Source organism: Oratosquilla oratoria, chromosome 37, assembly GCF_046742065.1.
Source record: "Oratosquilla oratoria isolate Oo_2021 chromosome 37, ASM4674206v1, whole genome shotgun sequence".
NCBI classification, from domain to species: domain Eukaryota; kingdom Metazoa; phylum Arthropoda; class Malacostraca; order Stomatopoda; family Squillidae; genus Oratosquilla; species Oratosquilla oratoria.
In genome coordinates this window covers 35,568,091-35,595,590 of record NC_134813.1, presented here as the reverse complement: position 1 = coordinate 35,595,590, position 27,500 = coordinate 35,568,091, and the positions used below count along the sequence as shown (strand labels likewise).

Below are 27,500 nucleotides of genomic sequence, written 5' to 3'. Positions count from 1 at the left end.
GGCTTCCCTCAATTTGTTCTGTCCACTTTTGCAAATTGTTTGTGTGCTGTGATGTGATGTCTCTGTGTGTGCGTGTGTGTTTACAAACTTCATGAGACTGGCCGTGCGGTCATGTTGCACCAAACCTCACTTTCCTCCCAATCCCGGACACAATCCCCATCGACCGTCGCTGACTGCCACTCCCCTTGGCTGTCCCTGCACACATTTGAAGGTCACCAGCTTCGGCAGCAGCTACGCGCCTCCTGGGTTAAGTTTACCACCGCCTTGGAACATAAGCGGGGGAGGATTTTGTGGTTTCTATTACAAGAGGTGTGTCTATGTGTGTGTGTTCCTTGATCTTTGGAGTACGTGCTGGACTCGTGATCGACATTTATTAACCTCCTGGATGAGAGCTCAAGAGCGCGTATAACCGATCTATGGGTAATACTGACCTTACACGCGCACACAACTCCCGGCCACGAGTTGGAGTAACAACCCGCAGCGCAGCGATACTGAAATTAATTCAACCCTGGGCGGGATTCGAACCCGTACCACCGTAGTGGCAGGCGAGAACTCTAACCACTGCACCACGAGGTGTGTGTGCGTGTGCGTGAAAGAGAGAGAGAAAGGGGGGGGAGGGGAAGGGAACCGCCAAAGGTTTCTGAAGGGAGCGAGTTCCTTTGCGCGCGCGCACACACACACACACTGGGTTCTCACCGTTTGAGCCGCGCCGCCACTTTTTCCCCCACCAGGGTGGGAAAGGCACCTCCACGCAGCTGCTGACGGTCTCCAGAGGAAGGAGGAAGAGGCATTGGGAGGAGGAAGAGGAGGAGCATATTGTGCTGAAGGTGGAGGGCAAATACGAGAAAGAGAATGTCATGGCATATCCCATGTTGTAATTATGAAGATTGTGTAAGGAAAGGAGAATAGGGAGGAGGAGGAGGAGGAGTGAGATAGCTACTGCCGTTCGAGTCTTCCCATTCGCAGGAAAGTGGAAAGCGTGATGCAAGTCCGTCCGTGGAGGCGAGTGAGTGCGTGGGTTCGTGCGTGTGCGCGCGGTGCGGCTTCCCCGCTTCACAGCTAATGGGACACGACCGCCACACCTGTGGGGGGTGGGGGTGGTGGGGGCTACCCGAACTGGGGTCGTCAACTTGGAGATGGGTCACGCCGTGTTAATGCATGGCGACAGGAGGCTTTCCCGACGATACAGCTGAACAACAACACTCGAGTCGGGGGGGAATTCGGAATGAAGAAATGTACAAAAGGGGACACGTCAATGGAAGAAGAGCGTAAGAAGAAGAGATTTGGAAGGGAGTGTATGAAAGTAGGAGGAGGGAGGACAGGGAATGGAAAAGATAGGAGAGGAAGTACGCCGATAAGTGTGTGTGTTGTATATGTCCCGTCTTCACATCTCGTTTTATCTAGACTGTTTTTAAATTCGTGTATCGTTTGTGTGTGTGTGTCAGAGAGAGAGAGAGAGAGAGAGAGAGAGGAAGCTCTTATCTTTGCCCTATAATGCGCCTTGGGGACTGCTGTGGACAGGTAACAGTTACTACTAGGAACAGGATTGAAATGTGGGATTCGAACCCATGGCTAGGAAGATGCGAGAACAGCACACTTCAGACACCGGGGTAGGGGACCATGGATGGGTGTAGCTGCATGACCAAAGTGACCACTGCCCCACTCAAAAAATAAAAAATAAATAAATAAATAAATAAAATAAAATAAATATAAAAAATAGATAAATAAAATAATAATAATAAATAAAAAGAAATAGTAGTACAAAAAAACAAATAAATAAAATAATGATAGTAATAGCAGCGCACCTGCTCAGCCAGCCAGTCGAGTAAACCCACGGGCAAATTGAGCACATCCTGTACACTGGGGCTTCCGGGGGAGCGCCGGCGCCACCAACGGAGAAGAAAGCGATCGGCCGTCAACCCAAAGATCGAACGAAGCCCACGCGTCAACAAACCAACAAACAAATCTCTGTCTCAGACTTCCCAAAGCCATAGCACATACGCACGTATGATAATTGGAGAAGCCGAGACACCACGAGTGCAACTCTCCTGTATATTTCAATCAGAGAGAGAGAGAGAGAGAGAGAGAGAGACCACTGCCACTCGCATGTGTTGTTAGGCAGGTAACACACCTGCAGAAACACGAACTAATCGCAGGTCTTTGGGTCTATTTTGTAGAAGCAGGATTTTCGAGCCTTGGACAGCTTTCATACCGGGTGACATTTTCCCTTCTGTTCTTGTTGTCGCCAGGTGATTTTATTCATCTCAGCTAAAAAAAACCAACCCTCTGTAACGAAAGGGTTGTAGTCTAATTCGATTAACCCCTTGTGTGGCAAGTTCACCTTTTATTCCCTGACGCCGCCAGGAGTTTTTACAAAACTTCGTGAAACCCATTCTGGTGGGAAAAGGTTTAAAATTTTGACAGGGGGGGAGGGGGAGAGAGAGAGAGAGAGAGAGAGAGAGAGAGAGAGAGAGAGAGAGAGTGTGTGTGTGTGTGATTGTCAGGGCAATCTGCAGCCAAAGAATCCATACAAAAACATGTGCACCATTTGCCAAATTTAGTTTTACTCTAAATCAGACATCGATATCAATAAAATTAAATGCATATTGTGGAAGGTGTCTCTTCCTAATATTGGAGATGTCCGAACTTACAAATTCCCAATAGAGAAGAACTGCCTGTACTTCCAAAGACGAGAGAAAGACGGGGGGGGGGGGGGGGGGGGGTTAAAAAGAGGACAACCAGCTTTTGGGGAGTGCAAAGACGTAAGAGGACTAGGAGGAGGAGGAGGAGGAAGAGGAGGAGGAAATGCCAAGTCCTAATGTAAGGATTGGGAGGATGCCAGAGTGATATTTGGTGACTAAGTATTTTCCCTATGCTGACTCTATGTTTTGCCATGGCAACAGTTCTCTTTGCTTTATGTGTTCTGACAGCTAGGACAAATGGGCCTCACCAGCTGACATTGGGGATCAAGCTCGGGTCTTTACAGTACAAAATGAGTGAGAGAGAATTTTGTAGGAAATTATTATGGCAGAGGTAATAGAATAAGGAAAAGTGTATGAAGACACAAAAAAGTTTACATGAAACTAATAAATGTGAAATACTGTGGAATTGGTTGGAAAATTCATATACACTGGGAATATATATGCTCAGTTCTGTATACCAACAAATAAAGATAGGGTCTGACATAACAGTAGTTATATTAATAATAATACATACATCTTAATGTACCACAAGGACCTTCCTCCTTATAAAGGGGTAGCCAGTCAATTTGTTGTGATGAAGAAAAAGAAGAAAAATAAATAAATAAAAATAATAATCATCATCATCATAGGTCACCAGCAATGACCATTGGATATGCCCACTGGTCAACCGAGAGAAGAAATAGTGTATTGTTATCTAGTGATTGTTAGTAGAGATGTAGGATGTGTTCAGTGTTTTCTGTGTGGTAGTTGCATCTTGGGCAGTTTGACCCTGTGGCCAGGCCTATTCTGTGTTGTTTCTGTCTTCGATCCGGATGGTGTCCTAAGCACAAGTGTGTTAGTACATTTTTTACTTCTATTGACGTGAATTTTGGTAAAGTATTGTGTTTGGTCGTCTACCTCAAAGAACTTGTTTAGTGATCTGGGTGTGAACGTGTTTTCATGAGGAAATAATGTGGTACAAGTTGTGGGATTAGAGTTAAGATGGGCTGCTAATTCATGCTCAGCTGGTAGCCTTTATGTGATATAATGAGATGAGTGAGAGTGGTTGAGGGCTCTGGCACAGAACTGTGTATTTGCCATTTTCATGGAACATTATATGGGGAGGCTTTTGGTTTCTGTGTGCGAATGTTTTATTGATCTGGTTTTGCTGTATTCTGATATAATTCTTGGTGCTTGATTTTGTGTAGTTTGTAAAGTGTCTACATTTATTTTGCTGATTGTTGGGAACCAAGTTGTGGAAGCATGATCAAGCATATTCTTATGAACTGTTTGTAGACAGTAGAGGTAGTTTTGTTCTGCTCTCCAAAGCCCGTGCTTGAGGTTAGCTTTGGTTGTTTTGTTTTCTTGGTTTTCATTGTCAGATCTTTGACACCTGAGCTGAAGGTCATATACACATAAAAAATGAGACCTATAATTTTTCATAAAAAATGAGACCTATAATTTTTTAGTTCTTTTCCAATAAAAGGGTTTGGGCATTTAATTTCACTGTTGAATGTTTTTCAATTCATGGTTGTCTGAAGTGACCAATGTTATTAAATTTCAAGACCTTCCATACCAAATATGAATAGAAGCACACTAAGTAAAAAAACTATTAAATCAGCAATGGTATGCAAATACTAGTCATTCCTTCTTATTGTACAGTCAATATACGAGATAAATCATTATTTGATATGGTTTTACTTACATTGGTACAAAGTGTGTGTTGCAGTCATTGAAGTTGTCCGCTTCATCACACGACTCTCCACCTGATGACGACTCAGTGGCATCGGAATCGTGGTTGGCATGGTGGTGCCGAGCCGAGGCATAATATTCTGCCCCTAAAGCTTCCAGCTCAGTGTTGACCTCTGGGTTGAGCTTCACCACCACAGCAGGGGGTTGGGGTCGCCGAGCTGCAGCCAGTCGGGCAAGACCCTGTGAAATCTCCATGCGTCGCACAAGGCTTACCAAAGCTGAAGTGGACATGGACCTCATGGTATCTGCCTTAAGGATGTCCAATGGAAGGTCACCGAGTGGATCATCAGAAGAATTAGCCACAGTGGCTGCCCGAGCCTTCTGGTCAGCCAGCGTTTCTGAAGCGTAATGCAAGAGTTCACGAATCTGGCCAGACACAGTGGCACCCAGGCCCCTGGCAGTAACTTTCCTCAACCGCCGTAAGAGGCGTGCCCGACGACGTTCCAACTCCCACTGGGTACGACTCAACTCCGTGACGAGGGTATTGGCCTGATCTTCCTTGGCAACCTGTGGAGTCGAACTCACATCTGCATTCCCTGATGACGCAGCATGTGCCTGAGATAGAGCCGTGTTGGAGTTTATCTCGAGATAGGGCAGGTCCTGCCCTTCCCCTTCCATGGTGGCCATCACTTCTGGATTGTTGGCAAGGCGTTGCAAGGTATCAATGATTTCACTCATATTTGAAAAATCTTTCCCAATAAGAGCCATTATATCACTAGAGTTGATTTGATTTGCATGAGCACTAAGCACTTGTTCCATGTCATGACTATTAACCAATTTACTCTTCTTGGTTTCGGTATCATCAAGGGCGTTGAGGCCCTCTGCACTTGACTTGTGGCAGCCCATGGTGGTGGCACTGCTGGCTGCTGGAGCACTATCGTTACTGCTTCGGTTTGGAGCACAGGCAGAATCACCACATGTTGGGTTGACAGAGCCAAAGCTCGAGCTGTCCATGGTACAAGGATGAGGTGTGGGTGACTGCGTGCCTGGCGTTGGGGGCTCGGAAGCCACCGCTGCCTCTGCCTCCTCTTCAAGCTCACCTTCAAGAGACCCAGCTGTGGAAGAGCAGCTCCCCACAGGAGCAGTAGGCACCTGAGCTGTGATGGGATTGGGCAGATCCTGCCCTTCCTCACGCCGTCCGCACCCGTTGGGACCCAATCCTAGGATCTCTTCCCCGACTGAAGCACACTTGGTGCCTAGGGCATGCCCCAGGCAACCACCCACACACGACACACCCGCTGCTGCTACTGAAGGCGGAATGTGATGGCCGTTTTTGAGGGCATGAACAAGATGTGCATCAGTATAGGCATGAGGCTCCTTCAAACCACCATACTGGAGGCTGAGTGGAGCATCGTCCGTGTCAGGGGAATGGGTAGCGGAGCAGTGCGATGGGGAACGTGTGGCACCCCGCTTGAGTGTGTGGTGTGGGTTGGACGCCTCAGTGAGAGCCGGGGCCATGACGCCCAACTCCAGCCTCATGGGCGTCCACGCCACCCAAGCCGCATCCTAGGTGCCACCCATTTTTGAGATGGGAGCTCTGAAGCACAATGGTAATGGCCTTCTGCTACTGCTGAGCAGGGTTAGTGATGTACCCCAACCACACCACCTCATACACTGTGTACCACTGCTCTGGAAACAGCTGCAGAAACCAGTGGATAGGACTGCAACACTCATGCGTGGTAACCATGATGGGCCATCACAAAGAACTCCACCATACGCTTGGCTTCGTATGGTAGGCACACTAACACTTATGCACTAATCCACTTCACATTAAATCCTCGATCTGCAAAGAAAAGAAAAAAAATGTACATTAGTAAAAATATGAAGACTTCTGAAATTCCACGACACTTCCTGTGAAAATTGTTTGCAAACATAAACAATGATGCCCATAAATTGAACTCATTGATTTTTTACACATCCAGATTAATTTATTTAGATTTAATATTTACATTTAACAAGGAGCTCTTGTAAGCATACATATACCTGAGTACACACACACAAAATTAAGTAAACATACACACACATTGAGAATCCTTTATTTGCTTGGAACTGGAAGCGCTTCAGATAATTTTCTTTTTTAATGTTTGTATATTTTCATCTTATGATGATCTCTCTTCAACTCAATATATTCACTATCATTTTTTTCCTATCAATATACATCTCCCCAATCTTTCCACTATAAATCGCTCTTGCCACTCTACCTCCCTACTACTCCATATACTAGCTCACCTACTCTATCATTAAGATAACCTTACAACTCTACATTTATATTTCTCCAGCTCTTTACATACTTGTTTAAACCAATACTTTTCTCACTACCAGGGCCATGTGTATTTGCAAATAGCCATATCTCTTATTGCAACCTCATTTTTGCTCCTCATCCTCAATGACATTTTTCTCCACTCCACCATACATTTAATTATCACATCACTTATGGACAGTGCTACCCTTTCCCTCACTTGCCCACTTACCATCCCATATACCTTATCCACCATGCTCCCAAACTCCTGATTCTCTTCTCCCTTTCAGTTTAGTTTATTCTACACTAACACATCCATATATATTCTTACATACTACAAATCCTTTTGTTCACATCCTGGCACATTCAATGACCTATTACTAGGGTTCTGGCTAGAGTGCTCCCAGATTTATGCCTGGACTTTCAGCATGAGAATACCATGTCAAAAATATGGCATGTGGCTGCAGCTGTGTAAGTTTGAGCCAGTGTCCATTTTAAAGCAGGGTCCCAACTTGTTCCTTGTAAGCACCACTGATTTCTTAAGGTCTAGTGTTCTTTCATGGCAGTGACAAGCTCGTGAGCACCAGCTCTTTGTAGAACAAGCCCAATGATGAGCTGATGTTTACAATGTAAGACTTCCCATCTGATGACAGCTTCTAATAAATAAAGAAGTGGTACAACTATTATTTATGAGTACTCTCAGCATACAATTTAACAATATCATGGCCTTTATCTTAGCTCCTAATGGATAAGAGGTCCCTGTCCTCCACCCACTGCTTGGGTCAAAAGCAATGCAGCAAAAAAGACAAAGCACCACAACAGGGCCCAACAGCTAAAACTGGTTTACCCCCCACCACTACATTACATGGCAACCCTTCCCCCATATTCACTTAAGGACTTGCAGACCAAACAAGAAGAAATCCCTTCAGGTTGCATAAATTTCTCACTCTAGCCCTTTCCTTCCTTTATTTGACAGACACTCTCCCTAAACCCAAGGGTCACATCACCATCCATGCCATCCTCAGTTGTCCTCTAAAGTTCACTCCTGTCACCTCAACCTTCAACACTTTCTGCTCAATCCTTTTTAACTCACTCTTTCCATATGTCCAAACCATCCTGTATTCTTAGCCCAGCTGCCCAACTCTCTTTCCATCCCCACCATCTACCTTATCTTATTTTTCATTGTCCACCATCATAATCCCACCAAACTTCTTAAATAGTTCACCTCAACAAATTCCAATGTCTTTCTGTCTTAAGAGACTAGTGTCCTGATGGAGATGAAGATCTGATGATGACTAATAGTGAGAAAATTATTCTCCAATATTCTCACAATATTCTACATCAAATGTCCTTCTATGCTATACATCATCCATTGCCTAGAGACCTTCAATGACTGGAAACACAGCCTCTCAACAACTAGCAATGATTCTCAACCTCCCACAGACCACTCTGGGAGAAAACACTGAACAGATGTCAATAATGTATTAGATGTGGGTCTGTTTCTGTATAACCGACTAATAGGCAGTGGAGGGAATTGTTAGTTGTTAGCTCTGTCTGTCAAAATTGAAAGAAAAATCTAGGACCTAGTCCAAACCTAGAATGCCATCACCTCAAGGCTGCAACTCCATATAAAGGGGCATTGACCTGATTTGAAGATAACTGTGGGGAAACAATTCCCTCTGATGTCAATCACACAGTATCACAATTAGTAGTAACCTACTACCGGTTCCTTTCAACAATGCTCTTGTCACACTTCTTCCTTGAATATAACTAACAATCCTTTTTTAGTGATCTAGTTCTTTTCCAGGAAACCAACAGTCCTTAGGAAACAAAATTTGTCCACTACTCAACACTGCAGTCTTAAGATGTAGTACTTGGTCTCTGAAAATGGTCCAAGATCAGCAAGATTCTAGAGCATAAGCTATGTACCAGTAACCAGTTTGGAGCAAGTTAACCTCACTATACTGCATGGCACTCCTAAAATATGGCTGCCACAAATTATTCCATTAATTTCTGGTAACCCTTTGAAGGCAATGGTGTTATATATATATATATTTTCGTTAACTTCCTACTCACTGGTGGATTTTTCTTTTTATTCTGTATGCTGCTAGCCAATCTTATCTTTATGGTACTCTCTTATGAGGAATGATGCAAAGATAAGTCAGTAATACAGTAATGTAATTCACTGCACAGTATGTTAAACAGAATGGAACACACTACCAGAAGTGCACCCCCACTAAAAGCCAACCTGAAAACTACTGTTGCCTCAAGTTTCACCAAAAGGAAACTCAAAGCAACAGCCCTTGGGTCCTTCCACAGGTCTCTGGGAAGAAATGGACAGTTGTCTCTGTTGTATTAGTGTACGTCTGTTAATATCACTGAATAGTAGGAAGAGAAAGATAGAAGCAGCTGCCAAATGCCAACTTTTATTAATAAACAATGGAAAAATAGTCAAGAATCAGTCTCACTGTGTTCATTAGGAGGAAGTACCACAGGATTGGTAATGGAAAATGTAGTCCAAATTCAGAAAGGTGGAAGTAAGGAGGCACCAGTAAATTACAAGCCAGTACCAGTGACCAGCACAATGGTGAAGTTATGTGAAAGGACTATGAAAGATTGATGGGTCAAATAATTTCATGAGATGAACATTTTGACAATCAATAACTGGCTTTAGTTCTAAAAGGTCATGTGTGTTAAACCTTTTAAACTTTCATTCAAGTAACTGATATACTGTATGACAGAGGATTGGGTGGAGTGCGTGTACCTCAATTCGGAAGACTTTTGATAAAGTACCTCGTAATATTTTCAAGTGAAAACTGGTGCATATTGGTGGTTAAGAGGTAAACTACTTGAATGGATGGAATATTTTTTGAGGGGAAGGTACCCAAAGGCAGTAGGGATAGAATGTCTGGATGGAAAGCAGCGACACTGAAGTCCAATAAGATTTGGCACCAACACCTATTGTTTCTTATCTCTGTCTTTAATGACATGGAAGGTACAACAAGCTATGCCAACATGTTTGCTGATGATGAAATCATCATAAGAAGAGTGAAAAATTACTGTGGGCTTTGGCAAACACATCTAGTCTTTAATATGGAGTCACAAGTGAAAAATTGATTCAAATACCAAAAATACAACATACTGGAATTGGGCAAGAGCTTTAAAAGACTATCTTTATATTATTCCTTGGGAAGTAGAGCCATTACAAAGGCAAGATAAATTTGAGTGTTGAAAGAGACCCTTCAACTGCAAGGCATATCTGCAAGATTGTAACAAAGACATATGGACTGCTGCAGAACAATTAAATGGCTTTTCACCAAGTAGATTAAGAGATAAAAATAAATAGATAAAAGATAATAAAAAAAAAAACCTTCATCTGTCTATGACTGGGATATCCATGAGTGGAATGGTCCCCACAAAGATTGAAGGATATGAACAAGATAAGAGAGAATAAAATGCAGCAACCAAACTGGTTTCCAGCATAGCATATAAACCATACGAGAAACTAAATGCACTAAATCTACCAACATTGAAAGATTGAAGAAAAAGGGGTGACTTGATTACAGTAAACAGGTGGCTAAAGGGAATGGACTACAATGACGGAAGAGACGCCTAGATTAGGAATGAGGGTGGTCACAAGAACCAATTGAACAGGACTACTTTAAGTATGTGATGAGATAATTTTTTTCCATACAGACATACAATACTTGGAATGGTCCAGGTAATATAGCCAAATATGTAAAAAATAAATTAAATTAAAATCTAAATATGATAACTGGAAAGCAAGGATATACCCCAAGCTGGAAACTCTTGAATTTGAAGCTAGATATGATAAGTTGGTAATAGACAGGACCACAGGAACATTACTCCTTTCCTGTATACTACCATTAGGTACATACACAGACACACATGCCAAAAGTCCCTTTATCCTTGTATGGGTGGTAACCTAGTTAACCTTTGGCTGTCAAAGCAAACACCCACTTCATAAACATCGAAACCCACTTTTAAGAGACATTTAAAATGAACAATATTTGCATTATTTAGTACAAAAGGGGTCAATGATGAGTAAGCATGGGACCAAATACAGGTGCGTTTGATGATCCTGCAAGAGGGTCAGTCATCTCACTGCTGCCACCTTGAAACCCAGTCAACTTCTTCACTTCCATTTAGGGGTGAAGCCTTTAGGAGCTGACCAAGTACTTGGTCTTCTGACTAAACCCAAAAATATCTTGGTCAACTTTGTCCATATTTCCTCCACCATCTAAACAAAAGAATGTTGACCAGCAACTGCTCTCTTTCTACTACTTTTAGCTATTGACATAATCCACACTAATACAAGGCAGATATGAACCCAAGGTTTCATCCTGGAGATTTATGGGAGGGCTTACGGACCACTGCCGTTTCTACTCAGCAAAACTCAAGGCAACAATTGATTGATAAATATGTGCTTTGTGGTGGACATGTGAGTCACATATCAGAGGGAACAATTTCCCTGTCAATGATCTCCAAATTTCAAACTCTCACTTCCGTCTGGAGTGCAGCCCCAATGGACTGTCACTTGGTCTTCGGAATAGGCCCAAGATTCAACCTGATGTTTTTCCTCCATTTTTTCAAAGTAAGGAGAGCTGAAAATAATCTATTCTTGTCCTCCAACCAGCTGGTGAAACAGAACTATACAAATAAAATGATTTTTGCTTCAAGTTTCACTGGTATCAAATCACAGTAAATATGTTGAATATATTACATTTACCATTGGTGTCATCTCTCTTTCTGTCCACTGAGAGGTGGGTGTACTTAGTACATACATATACCAAGGCTTTCACCCTTACAAGGGAGGTAGCCAAAAATACATACATACATATACCAAGGCTTTTTCCCCCTTCCAAGGGAGGTAGCCAAAAAGGGAAAGGCATAAAAACACTCCCACCCATTTCATCCCTAAAAACACTCCACCCCCCTCCCACCCTCCCTCTCATCTGAGCACATCCTGGATGACGGGTCATCCCTGCACCCTGCCCACCGCCAAAAATAAAAAGGCATAAAATCATTCCCACCCATTCCATCCCTGAATACACTCCACACCCCTCCACCCTCCCTCTTATTTTAGCACCTCCCTGATGACGGGTCATCCCTGCACCTTGTCCACTGCCCTGGGTCAGAAGCAGTGTCGCAAGACACAGCACATCCTCAGCAAGGCCGCTTCATCAAATTGGCGACCCCCCCTCTACGTCCCCCCATGCATAAAAGGAGAAGACAGGGAGAAATCCCTTTGGGCTGCATCAAATTTTGCTCACACACACTACCCCACCCCCCATCCCCCCTCATCCATATACAACCATTCTCCATTCACCCGTCTTCTGTCCTCTCCCATACTTCCTCAACAGACATTCCCCTCTTCCCCAAAGCCCCCTTCACCCCATCCATCCATCTCATCCTTGGACGTCCCCTCATGTTCACTCCCTCCACATCTGCCTTCCATACTTCTTTTACTAGTCTTTCTTCACTCATTCTTTCCATGTGTCCAAACCATCCTAATACTCTTTCATCAACCCTATCTCCCAACTCCCTTTCCACCCCTGTTTTCCTCCTCACCTCCTCATTTCTCACTCTATCAAGCCTAGTAACCCCCCCATCATACTTCTCACACACCTAATCTCAAACACATTTAAACTCCTTCTCTCTTCCTCTCTTATGTTCCATGTTTCTGCCCCATACAGTGCTGTTGGCACAATCACTCCTTCATATAGTCTCCTCTTAGCATCCATTCCCATACTTAGTGCAATATATAAATCCTTATTCCACTTATCAACCATCAAATCTGCAATCCATTTCATATCTCCTTTTAAAACAATCTTTAACTCTACTGTACACCCCAGAACATCACATGACTATTCTGACACCTACAGCAACCTACCACCTACTGTACATCATGCAACACATTCACATTAAGATCACAAAACAAGTACTCCAGAACTCCATATTCCTCCAAGCTCCCAGGACATCAACCCCAGAAAAATCCTATCCATGAAAAGGAAGAACCACATAACTTCATTCAAGTCACCATCCAGCATTAAAACAATGCCATCACAGACCTGGCCTGGCCAAAGAAGCAAATTGCACTGGATGCAATCCCCACACAGAAGACAGAACACCTCATCCTACAATGCCTTAATCTAGCCTTACTCAAGCAACAACACAATACAGTACCTTTCCCTTTGGTAACTTCTGGGCAAATCTAGTGTTTGATACCAGTTACCCATGAGTCATTGGCCTCTTGCAAGTGAACTCAGGCAACAGATTGACTGATTGATTACTATCTGGAAACCTGCAACCCAAAAGTGTCTTTGGGCTCTCCATAGATTAACCTGGGAATAAAATTTGAACTTGTCTGTGGTGCATTGATGTGGATCACTTTATATATCACCAGCTCACAATAAAAAGAGGAAACCAGTCATAGGTTCAGCTCTCCTGTGCATCTAGATGGAGGTGAGAGCGTTGATAAGATATGAAGACAATTGGCACAGAGTTGATTTGCTGACATGCATCTTGCGGGTTCTTTGGAGCTCTTTGGTACATATTTCACGTCAACACCTTAATATATGAAAAAACCTGGGGTGGGATACTGCACATATGATTTGTTCCTGTAACACTCAACTAGGTTATCACAGAGATTAGCCAATATTTCAGTTGTCTTAAGCCTCTTTGGCTAAGAGATATGAATCTCATTTCGTTATATGGTTACTCACACAAAATATTTATGACAAAGGTTTTGCTAACTGCAGTTATTTCTTCAATACATCTCAACACAAGGAAAATACTACCTAACAAGTGCACTAAAATGGAACTGCCTGTGCAGTTGACTGTCACTCTTTACAAACCAACAGTGATAAAATGGTTCCTCAACTATGAAGAGTATATAGGCTACAGCTTCGTTCAGGTGGAAGAAGGCATTCAATATGGTTCTGATTTTCCTTTTCCTTATGTAGTCAAGTTTACATGATCAAGTTTCATATTAAACCACGTCCATTGTTTTCTTCCTTATCATCTTTTTATACACACTAGCAAATTCTTATATTAACAGTTATTATTTTATATATTCATCATTAGTAGCATTTTCACTTGCAAATAAAAATAAAAACTTCAATCAAATACTGTACTGCAAACAATTTAGTTTAGGGGAGAATGACGGTGCACACATGTGTATACTTATTTTGAAACCAAACCCAAACCATTGAAGATCAAAACTTACTTTTCTTTGATGGGGAAGAGAAAAATATATTCCTTGGAAGTGAGACCAATCATCTTTATTTTGATATTCAGTTAATAATAATATTCCTCAAAGTATTTTGGCAAAAAAGGTTTTCACACCTATACAGTAAGTGAAATCTTCAAATGCAAGGTGCAAACTCTGGTTAATTTACAGACTGGACAAATTTCTATCTAAGTAGGAAAATAGGCAAGAATTGGTTTACTAATAGGGTGGTCGACAAATGGAATAGACTTGGTAACCATGTAGTAAGCGCTGAAACTATCAGCTGTTTTAAGAAACGATTAGACAACTTTATGGATGGGGATGACAGACCTGTGGTGATGGATACGGAGGTGCCTAGTGTAGGCCTTATGGTCTCTTGCAGTTTCCTTCATTCTTATGACTGTAGTGGCTTTGATCAGCATTGTTGCCTTGCATGCATGCTCATGACCTTTTTATTTTCTTTAGTATGGTTTGACCACTATCTTTAGCCAAGTGGGAGGTCATCAAATGTATGAATGAAAGTGACCTTGCTGTCATTCTTAATCCGTCACTAATACGTAGGCATGAAAGAATTAAAGCCACCTTAATTATGATAAAGCACCTTTTCCAGAAATTGCAATGTATGTTAATATACTTTTATATGACAAATAATTTTGTTTTGAGTATGGATTCATTAGAGTTCCTTCACATGCAATTCAAGTTCAAAATATGTAAATCATATTTCTTTAAACCAAATTTCTTAAGTAAATGATCCTGAATATCAAACTGTGTTACTGGTTTTTCAAACTGTCAGGGCATTTTTTTTAACATGAATGAATCAAATAGAATTCATATGGTTTCATTGTGGATTCTTTTCCTCCCATTATAAATGACAGCATGGGAGCACTTAGGGAGTGTATAGGTTGTGTGTGTGTGTGTGTGTGTGTGTGTGTGTGTGTGTGTGTGTGTGTGTGTGTGTGTGTGTGTGTGTGTGTGTTACTGTGTAGTGTACAGGAAAGGAGCAACACATTGGGTCCTCTTTATGTATGTATGTGTGTGTGTGTGTGTGTGTGTGTGTGTGTGTGTGTGTGTGTGTGTTTGTTTACCTAGTTGTATTTTACGGGAAGGGGAGCTATGCTCGTGGTGTCCCGTCTTCATATCTCATTTTATCTAAACTGTTTTTAAATTAATGTATTGTTTTTGCACACAACACTTTCTCATCTAACTTGTTCCAAATGTATGTATGTATGTGTGTGTGTGTGTGTGCATGCTTGCACCGGTGTTTTATATAAATTCTCACATGGTAAACAAAAAATGTCTACTGCTGACTTGCAGATCTACATACCCCAATACAAGTGTTACAAATATGAATTGAATAAACACCCAACTACCTGCTGTGATTGCCACACCTGATCTCAACTGAACTTGGCAATGCCCAAACTGTCTAGGTCATGCAACACATTTGGAAATATTTGATAAATAAAATAAAATGATGCATCGATATGCAAGGTCCAAACAATAAAAAAATATCCCAGTAAATGTCTACCCTAAGCCTATGATGGGTAGTAAATGAGTCAAAATAATGAAAAATATTAAATTTCCTACCTAATATTTAGGATATACAAATTCTTATTGTATTTTCATATATGAAAAATGCATGTACAACGCACAGCAAATCAGTATTGGCACTTCATCACAAGGTGTCTTTTTAGCATGGCGTACATTTGTCTTTTTAGCACTGCGTACATTTGTATCCTTGTCATTTTATTTATTGATCTATCTATTTATTTACCTTCAAGTGGTCAACTTAATAATGCCATCCCTTCTTTGCAAATGATGATCCTGAAAAAAGGACTTGAAGAATATGCTGCGAGAGCTATCCTGAGAAAACTTGCACAAATTCACTAGCCTTTCAAAACAAACGCTGTACCATTTTTAACCAGTTAATTAAATAATTGCACCCTATCACTTACGAAAACTTGTTTCCATCATTTAACATTTTCATGTGAAAATGTATATACGAATTCATTTCCCTTTTTACATGCGTTATCTGTTAATTTGAGAAAATAATATCGCCCAAAACAGTTGCCACCCACCTTAAATATCTAAATATATTTTTATGAAAAACTTCCATTGTTTTATTGTCACGGTTTCTACCATTCATTCAAGCTCATCTTACAATGTATTAACAATTTGTTTAATAAAAATCACAAGATTTCGTAATTCATGTAGTAAGATTGAACGCATAACTTTAATACCAATTCATTAATCACCCATTAGTTTTCAAATATAGCATTCCTAATAACTTAATCCAATTGTTATTACATATTTATATGAAATTATTTTTATATTAATTTCAGAGCAAGCATAAATGTTCATTTTATTCATTAGTTTCAGCCTTTCTACATATATATTAATATGAATATAGCCCGTAGTTATTAAATACTAACTTCATATTATCGCTACATTAAGACATTCAATCATAAATTACTTAAGCAAGTACATAAGGGAGGTGGTAGAAGTGGGGAGGGGGGGGGGGCATCTCCGAGGGGCATTACTGTATGCCCTTTACCACCAGCGGTTGGAGGTGTACTGACACGATAGGCCGGTCACTACCACGTGACACGGCCGCCATAGCCCCGCCAACTAGCACCCTATCCTTCGCACCCTCCTCAGCACTTATTTCACTTCACTCTCCTTCACACTAGGACGTATCCATCGTATTACTAAATACATATATTCACAAAAATATCACACACCTTCCAATGTAGTATTGATCGGTAAAAGGTTGAAACTACAGCCTAATTTTCACTTAAATCACAGAAAAATCCGACAAAGAGCTGTTCTCACTAGACCAAGGAGCACACCAGCCAGGCAACCGAATCCACCAACCAAACGAAGTGCATACAAAACAATTATTTTTTTCAAATAACCCGAGCGACATATCTTTAATATCATAGAGGTTTATTATGGTTTAAATAAACACTAATATGATGTATAACACAAATATTTGAGTTGAAATATAAAAAATGAATATGAACGTACTGGTCTTCTTACTATAGAGGCTCGTTTGATTATTGTGCGCGTCTGTGACGTCACTGCGCACGTCTTCTCTGCCCGCATTGTGTGATTGGGCGGGACTGCCATTCCCTTCGCCGCTCTCCTCCCTAAGATGTATTTTATAAGAACCATCTACACTTCAAAATGAAGGTTGAAATAAAACTAATACACGCCTATAATATAGAACAAAACATATAATACTAATATATGGGTATAATTTCTATCAGAATGATCAAACATATTAAAATTTGTTTAATAATACATACTGGAGAGGGGATGTTATCCGAGGTGGAACAGCTATGAGTTGGCTTCTCCATCCAAATTTTGGCGCGTACAAACATGATACTAAAGATCAATTGAATATGTAAGACATATAAAATCAAGCAATATTGGTGATTTTGTACATACATATTTTTTTAATAATGGTGGAAGAAATTTTCAAGCATATTTTACAGAGAGAGGTAAAGGAGTTAAATCTCCGATTTGGTGCAAGTCGAACCAGTGTCGTTCGAAGCACGATGCTTCTGCTGTAATGTTTGCCAGACGTACAAATGAACCTGCTGCTTCTACCGCTTAGATCTCGCAAAGAATGATTTTTTTTCATAACATTGAATTTTGCAACAGTGATTTTTTATTGAAATCTTATAAAACACTTTATTCTAATGTCATGCAAATATGTCAAAATATATAAAGTTTCATATCTCCAATTTATCTTAATTTATATGGCAAGGAAAAAATGCTCGATAGGATTCTTGCACAAATTCTTGCCTAAGAATATTATATTAACGTATTCATGTACAGTATCCATAAGAATTACAGCGAAGAAATTGGTTCAACAGATTCACATATGTTAATATTATCTTTAACAATAAATTTGGTTTTGTAGCAGAAATTAGAAAAATATATAAATTGATATATGCGAAGATGAGTATGGCCCTCGCTGCGTTGTAACTGAACCATATGGAGAGATTAGTTCACATTGCGACATCCTTTTCTAATTCTTTCCGGTACGAGGCAAAAATATCAGTAGCTCGGAATTAGATTATCTTTGAAAAGTCAGACATAACAATATGTATGATGGAATATACAAACTAATAAAATACACCTCTATCCTAGATTAAATAGGAAACAGAACAATGTTGGTTTTATAACTGGTGCGCTTCAGAGGCTATAAATATAAAAATGAAAAAATAATATTTAGCATCTTGACAAAACCTTCCCAATAGGTTTCAAGCAAAGTACGTTTCTTACTGCGATGCCTTTTATGAGAGCTAGATGATTGTCCGGAGGCAGATGACGCTACATTGAACCTTCACCTGACTGAGTCGTCTGGTCAATGCTTGCCGTGACCTACGCGAGGAAGGCACTTCCGCCTCTTCGTTTTTCATGTCGCCATTGCGCGTATGAAACATTCAAGATGAAAATAATGAAAACGACACATATGGCGGGAAATTGTAAGACTACTATTATCATTATTATTATTAGTATAATCGCTATTTACTGATGTTATTATCATAACATCCGCAAATGCACGATGACTGTCGATGCAAATACAGTGATGATTTATTTTGGTAAAACTTCAAATTTGTTGATATTCTTAGATAAAGTCTTGCTTCCAAGGAATGCAGAACTCAATCGATCTATCAAATTAGAAAAAAAAAAATGTTAACTGATTTGTCAACGAAAATTGGCGACTTCAACATTCAAATTTTGTTTGATAACGCCAGATTTTATTCAGTTTACGAGACACTACAGTGGCAAACTGTAATCTGGCTAACGGTTTTAAGTAGCCGACAAATCACTAGCGATTCTATCCTTTAGAAAAATATCGTGCCGGCATATTCTAAATGTCGACAATTTCGTTCCCAATAGTGGAAATATCAAAATATTTTATTCTCATGAGAGAGAAGTATCGAATCTTAAAGAAATATAGGAAACAAGGATTATCTTGTAGTGTGTCAGTCCCCAACAGTTCTGATACATTCCACGAGAGACAATTTATTACAATTTCGCTTGTCAGTCTACAGCTATTTTGAAATAATAATATTAATAAACTCTTAACGTAGCGGTGGATATTTCTCCTTTAACTGCCATCTACTCATAGCATATAATCAACTACACAAAAAATACTGTCTGGAGGTTTTATTCAAAACTTTACTGACAATTAAAGGCATAAATATATAAATAAATAATGAATTACAATACGTCATTTTTATGCATTTCTATTCTCAGCGACCATGACTGAAAAAAAAAATCGAGAGGCTAATATTTACTGCATCAAAAAACTTGTTTAGGATCTGTATCGTCCTTGCTATGGAACGGGTTGTTGTTCCGAAAGGGGACATGTGAGAAAGGCAGACCGAATACTGATGGGGGCAGAGTAGGGCTTTGCCGGTTGGTAGTCCGGGCGACGACGATTGGCGGGCCAGCCGGGTTTGGGGGTCCACTGGTCGTAAAACCGGGGTTGCCGAGGGGAGACCGGTACGTCCTCCGTACCGGTAGCAAGGCCATCATAGCACCAGGGCTATTGTATCGACCACAAACACTGGTCATATTGTGTGTGTATATATATATATATATCAAAGAATTATAAACGAAGAGCCAAAATAAAAATAAACAAAATCATATAACTAGATAATGATAAATAATAAAGATATATTAGTTTATAAGAATAATTGATAATGATAACAAATAAACAAAATAAAATAAATGGTTGGCATTACAGCACATTGCTTAGGTGTTTATCTAAATGAATATTAAAACTTCGATCTGTACTACATTGCACTGCCTCTGCAGGAATTTTATTCCATTCGTTTACTACACGGTTAGCGAAGTTTTTTTCTATCCGCTCCCAATTCAGATCTATTTCTTGATAGTTTGAGACCATTATTTCTTGTCTGATTTGCATCAAGTGTGAAAATTTCGCCACTTTTGATGTTGTCAATTCCCTTTGGAATCTTAATGACCTGTATAAAATCACCCCTGAGTGTATTTATGGAAAATAGATTCATATGTTTTAGTCGATTTTCATATGATTTTATTTCAGATATTTGAAATCAGTTTTGTGGCTCGCCGTTGTACTTTTTCCAACTTGTCAATATCTTTAATGATATTTGGAGACCATACGGAAATAGCATATTTCAAATGTGGACGAACTAACGATTTATATATATCTTGTTAAGATAAAATTCCTTCTGTCGTTAACATAGCGACAGAAGTTTTTTTTTATCAAAAGATCGCGCAGTCAGTCCAAGAATCTTATTTCTATCTCTGAGGCGGAAATACACGGCTTATATATATATATATATATATATGTGTGTGTGTGTGTATTATCCATCTGGACAGATGAGGATAGGAGGGTGGTAAAGAAACACACAAGTCAGAGATGAGTTTATTTCTCTAACGTTTCGGCTATTTACACCTTCTTCAGAGAGACTAAGTAGTACAAGGGGGTTACAAGATTATATATCGTCCGGAGGACGTCTAGTTAATGGCCTGGTGGACGACCGGGCCGCTGACGATTGATCCGTGGATGGTTGGTCCGCTGACGATTGATCCGCGGACGATTGATCCGCTTCCTCATTTTCCTTTGGCCAGTCGTGTACTGTGTGTATTAGCAGTACACGACTGGCCAAAGGAAAATGAGGAAGCGGAACATAGAGTGGATCAATCGTCCGCGGATCAATCGTCAGCGGACCAACCATCCACGGATCAATCGTCAGCGGCCCGGTCGTCCACCAGGCCATTAACTAGGAGACGTCCTCCGGACGATATATAATCTTGTAACCCCCTTGTACTACTTAGTCTCTCTGAAGGTGTAAATAGCCGAAACGTTAGAGAAATAAACTCATCTCTGACTTGTGTGTTTCTTTACCACCCTCCTATATATATATATATATATATATATATATATATATATATATATATATATGCAAAGTAGACCGCTTGGAAAAAGAAACTAACGAAGCAGAGCGGTTTCGTATATTACATCTTCAGTGCACTGAAGATGTAATATACGAAAGCGCTCTGCTTCGTTAGTTTCTTTTTCCAAGTGGTCTACTTTGCATAAGTGAACACACGTACCCGTGTTCTTATTAGCATATATATATATATATATATATATATATATGTGTGTGTGTGTGTGTGTGTGTGTGTATTAGTGTTAGCTATCTGTATGCTGCAACATATTACTTATTTTGTCCAAATCTAAACATTGTTGATCTCATTATAACCGATGAAAATTATATAAGTAGGCCTATTTAGGGCACATTATTTCATTATAATATACATACACCTTATCAATGGGTCACTCTTTTCCAAGCCATGACCCAATGCTCCAGCTGGGTATGAATAAATAGATAAATGATTGAAGCTAATAAAAATACAAAAATCTTAGGTTGTTGGCAGCGTTTTCTGTTGTGGAGTCGCTTTGCTCTGTTGAAGTTTGGCCGTCTACATAGCGTGCCCCAACGGACGACGTGCTGTTCGATAAATACGTTGTTCTTGAATGCTCTGCTTTCACGTATTGATATCAAAATGGTCTTGAATTCACGTGTATACAAATGAAAAAAACTCCACCAGCCACTGGCTGTCTTGGTAACAAAAGTAAACAAAAGGCGGTTTTGTTGTCGTGACGAATTACGAACACGACAGTTTTCCGAGTCAGTTGACGGGTATCGTTTGTAAACCTTGATTGGATATTTTAATTTTTCCTCACGTGAAAATGAACGAATGAATAAGATAGATAGGGTCAATTGTAAACTTTCCCATTTCACATTGATCAACTGTAGAATCTCCATCCCAACTACACTTACTTGTAGAATCTCCCACTCACACATTTATCAACTGTAGACTCTCCACCTTAGCTAACATAGGTTAGGCCAGGTTTGGTTAGGTTATGTATTACGAGCCATAATCAACTGTAGAATGTTAGGTTTGGTTAAGTTAGGTAAGGTTAGGTTATGTATCACAAGCCATAATCAACTGTAGAATGTGCTCCATCAACACTCAATGGTACAATCACCACCCAAAGCGTGTGTATGTGTGTTGAGGGGGGGATTCAACAATTCATCTGTTTCTTGTTCTTTACTCGCAATACATTTTATGACACTTTATTGTTTGTCTTTTCAGTGTGAAAGAATTATTAATTACAGATGATTCTATTGGGAATTTCTAAAATTCAGCCGTCTTCAATATTCGAAATGAAAAGTGACAGTCTATATTATACATATATATCTATATATATATATATATCTATATATATATATATATATATATATATATATACATTTATCAACCACAATTCACTTTAATTCTAAGCCATCAACAACGAGAACTCGAGGAGGCCATCATGCAGATATTGAAACGTGGTACAACCATAGTTGGCGCAATCGGTTAAGTCACTATCACTAGTCACGTGCTAGCGCAGGTTCGACTCCTTGGCTGTACCTCGTTTCAATTTCTGTAGGTTGGCCTCCTCGAGTTTCTCGTTGTTGATGGCTTAGAATTAAAGTGAATTGTGATTGATAAATGTAAATCTGTTCACTGGGACCCATTCAGTGTTGCACACACACACACACACACACACACACACACACACACATATATATATATATATATATATAATTATATATATATATATATATATATATATATATATATTACACACACATAAACCAGGAGTTTCTTTCTGTTGAAAGACGTTTTTGTTATGAATATTTGATACTTGGGATTTTTTTTTTTAAATCTAGATAACATTTTCCCATTCCACTCTTTGTTGTGTTCGTCCAAAGACCTGGCAACTCCCCCTCTCCCCCGTTTCTCATTTTTCTGGTAATATTAAATTTTTACTAAATCTATTCTGTCGTGTTTCTCAAAAACTTACCAATTTCCTGCTTGATCGCCCTCGAGGTTATTGTCTTTTTTTTTTTTTTAACAGAGCTAAACACTGGACCTATTTTAGGAGAAATTTTTGCGGGGGGGGGGGGGCTAAGCCAGCCCAAGAATACCACATTTCCCCTTATATATATATATATATATATATATATATGTATATATATATATGTTTGTGTGTGTGTGTGTATATATATATGTATGCTGGTAACCACTTAAGTGGTTACCAGCATATTTCTGATCACGTGTTCAAGTGATTTATTTGCAAAAAAAAAAAATATATATATATATATATACATTATACTGTAGGGGTAGAATGAAAGAACTCAGGGAAGAACTTAATAAGTTTTTAATTAAAATTTTTAAGTATAACCCTTCTTCAGAGAAGATAGAATCTCTAAGGAAGAGTTATACCCGAAGAGTTAAGTTAACAAAATATCAAGTTCTATCCCGAGTTCTTTCCCTCTACCCTTACCTTATACCTGTCAGCACGCTCTACTGTCATACACATACATATACGGGTTACGACGTCGTTAGGCTACTTGTGGCGAAGGTCGAGGTGACGGCTGTTCGACCCCTGCCTCGAGCGAGTTGGACCAAGGGCATGGGGGTCCTTACATTCCACATCGCAAAGTCCTCTGTAAAGGTGCACCGTCCTAGCCTCACACACACACACACACACACACACACACACACACACACACACACACACACATATATATATATATATATATACATATATATATATATATATATTTAAATATATATGTAAATATATATATATATATATATATATATATATATATATATATATATATATATATATATGTATATATGTATATGTAATAAAACCTCTTGGACAATAAAATGAAAGGTGACCGAACGTTTTCGTCTATTACATTGAAAATGTCTTAAATAGACAAAAACGTTCGGTCACCTTTCCTTTTATTTTCCAATTGGTTTTATTACACATTTTGTGAATCACGTGTTTTTGTGATTTATTCGCATGTACATATATACACACACACACACACATATATATATATATATATATATATATATATAAATATATATACACACACACACACATATGGACGCTTTTAATACAAGAATAGTGAACGAGACAACCCCGAGAGTGTGTTAATGAGTACGTATGGAGCCTTACGTACCAGTACTTACTGTTTACAACCGTGGTTCTTAACCTGGTACGTACCTGTACCCCCAAGGGGTACGAAACCTTGAACCTGGGGGTACGAGACATGATAGCCCCAGTGCAATGGTACTGTATATTTACCATAAGAAAATATAACGTGGATTCATTTTATCCTACTAATTGACATTTCTAATTCAAAATAAAGAAGTACTTTTGTTCTGTAATTTAATATATCTAATAATTTTTCAGCAAGGTTTGTATCGCTAATCCTCTTCATATGTTTACATTGTATATATATTGGATGGGGGTACGATTTTTTTTCTTCTTTAAAATAAGGGGTACGGGCACATACTGTCTTCCTCGCCTGGTCCCCTATTCAGACAACACACACAAAACCAATTAATTACCTTCCAACTACATGCACACACTAAACCCTTCTGTGCGAGGAGAACTCAGCAATGGCCCTCTTCAGGTCGCTTCCCCACAAAGACTGGGGGTGGAGGGGGGATGGGGGTGGTCACTTATGTAATCTGACTGACTGACAGATTCCATTAAACTAACAGGGGGGCGGGGGCTAGGGGGGGGTAACCTCCTAATATTTTCCTTAAATTATTTTTTTAATTCAATCTTCGAGACCCCCATAAATATATTGTCATGCCGGAATACAGTAAAACGAAACTTATTCCACCCACCAACACTGAATAATTACTTTTTGTTTAAATAAAGAAAAGTACTTTGTTGACACAAGTGGGACTTGAAAAGGCACATCCTAAGTACGACTTCACTTCCCACGTCTTCCGGGACCAGATCTGATCGACGTCCCAAGTTGGCGTGACGTCATACGTCGTCGTAGGTGACGTCATCCTTCGTCGGATCCGGATTCAGGTCCTGAGTTCTCGTTTTCTTTCGCGACGCCGAAATCAATCCGTATAAACTTGTCGCCACACAAGTTCTCCATGCAAACTACAGAGTTCTGTTTGTTTTCGAAACATCTATATTTCTATACACCATATTGAAACAACATATTCAGGAGTGGATGAAAAGTGCATACGCACACGCACACACACACACACACGCACACACACAGAGTGGTAGATGTCTGGAACAAATTGGACGAAACGATAGTGTGTGCAAACACCATACATGAATTTAAGAACAAACTAGATGTTGCGAGATACAAAGACGGGACACCACGAGCATAGCTCCCCTTCCCGTAGAATACAACTAAGTAAATGCAATCAGCATTAGCCATGAACCAAGTGAATCGTGAGTTTTGAATTCTCTTCCGGGAAGGTAATAATTGTAGATCACAAGTTTAGCACATGATCGAAGACCATGGTGAACCCCACACTCATACGCAAAAGAGAGAGAGAGAGAGAGAGAGAGAGAGAGGGGGGGGCAGGGGGAGGGGGGGACCTGGGGAGGTCACTCCTCCGAACCACGACAAGAGCCAAACTTTACGGGCCATAATTACACCTTTCACCACTCGAACACTTTTCCAATTAATACTAAATTGTGTGTGTGTGTGAGATTCATTATGGCCCAGAATCACATGTTGGACTCGTGATCGTCAGCTATTACCCTCCCGGAAGAGAGCTCAGAGCACATATGTGACCGATTGATGAGGAATGCTGTGACCTTACACGCACACCCAACTCCCCGCCCACGAGAGTTGGAGTAACAACACGCAGCGCAACGATACTGAAGTTATTTCAGCCCTGGGTGAGATTCGAACCCGGACCTCCGTAGTGGCAACCGGAAACTCTACCAACTGCGCCACGAGTGTGTGTATGTTTGTGTGTGTGTGTATGTTTGTGTGTGTGTGTGTGTGTGTGTGTGTGTGTGTGTGTGTGTGTGTGTGTGTGTGTGTGTTTGCACTTGGGAATAAATATCCCAAGTGGACCACTTGAATATTTTGATCTAGCATAACGCAGACCGACTTTTAAGTTTACGCAGATCTCACCGGTAAAGGTCATGTGTAGCTTGACATTTGTTCATGAAAAAACAACAGAAACTCAAACACATTACACAAGATAACAGTGAATCCAGTGCTCCATGTGTACAAAGGACAATGAACTCAGTGGTTTGTGAATAGATAAAAAAATAAAGCTCACGACCCCCTTCGCCTTAAGATGGCCGAAGCAGTGAACATTTACATCGAAAAACCTTCCATTAACATACAACTCATGCCCAAAACCACACTCCCAAGCAGTAGACGCACATAACACAAACAATAATACCCCTTTCCACAATCCACAAGAAAGTTGCTACTTCCACGTACGTAGCGGTACGGATCAAGGCTACATTTATTGACCTCTCCCAGTGTTCGGCCATTGTACGACCTGTATATAAACCCTACGTATTCACCAACCATTGTAACTCCCTCCCTGGAGAAATTAAGAAAGAGAAAACCGTACCAAATGTCTTTTGGACACCTCAGCTATTTGGAACCAGCACAGAAACTTGTTGCAAGAAATTAAAGCTTCAATATAAACTCAACAACGCCACTGTCGCTGTAGACTTCTTGAAAGAATGTATACAACAGGGCCTCCTACAAAAATATATATACCTACACACATAAATAAACAGGGATGAAATAACATAAAATAAGAACAAGAAGAGGCCTTGTCTCATAGGTCTCGCTTTACGACCAAGCCAGTGAATCATAAGTCCTCATCGTTCAAGGAATAATTCGACAATGCATCATCCACCGCGAAATCCACATTCGATTTATGAGTGAATATATCTTGTGGCAAATGTGGAATACGTATATGATCTTCCAATTCTGTGTGGGGCTTGCTTTCAAGATATTTTGCCTATTGAAGTCTACCTTAGGGAAATGGGATTTTACTAATATCATCAGCTATACTTATGAACAATACTGGTAGACTTTGTTGATAAGCCAATAAACACAGATAAAGTGACAGGAGCCCCGGATGGCTCGGTGGACGTGAGCTTGCATCCCGATTAAGAGACCCGAGATCGAATCCCTGGTGAGCGGACACAGAAATGGGAGCTAGTATACGTAAGGCTTCATGCATGCGTATGTTTCCACCATACCAGGGTCGCATGAGTCCTTGTTCAATCAAAACACACACACTAAACTTCAACAAACTTATATAGTAATTGTTATTTGGAAAACATGGGTTGTTGAGACAGAAAGATGAAAAAATTGAAATGAATAAACATATGAAAATCGCTCACAGCAATTACCGTCAATCAAAAATAACCATCCAGGTCGCGTCTGCTACACTGTGGGCGTGGTCCATTGCATTTTAGCATGAAAAATAGATTACAATAAGCCCTCGATATATCAGGTATCGGATAAAACGGACTAAAATCTGACCGGACAAACCCTCGCTATAACGGATTTTCTTCCGTTATAGCGAAGGATACTCGGTAATAACGAATCCTTGGATATGACGACAAACCCCTGTCTCCATATCGTCCGTTATATCGAGGGTTTACTGTAATTTCTAATCCTACTAATTT

General features: G+C 40.1%; 1 protein-coding gene across 5 annotated transcripts in view; it reads right to left on the bottom strand.

Moving 5' to 3' along the window:
* nsl1 (non-specific lethal 1) overlaps positions 1-27,500 on the bottom strand; it is a 277,204-nt gene that overhangs the window by 187,381 nt on the left and 62,323 nt on the right. For 3 of the 5 annotated variants that reach the window (XM_076175483.1, XM_076175486.1, XM_076175487.1), the window contains exons 1-2: positions 16,663-16,789; positions 4,387-6,216 (exon numbers count right to left, since the gene is read on the bottom strand). In XM_076175483.1, the coding sequence (XP_076031598.1) occupies positions 4,387-5,912 (1,526 nt within the window). In that variant the 5' untranslated portion in view covers positions 5,913-6,216; positions 16,663-16,789. Of the gene's footprint in view, positions 1-4,386; positions 6,217-14,254; positions 14,517-16,662; positions 16,790-27,500 lie in introns of those variants that run through there. The other 2 variants (XM_076175484.1, XM_076175485.1) reach the window with 2 other exon arrangements.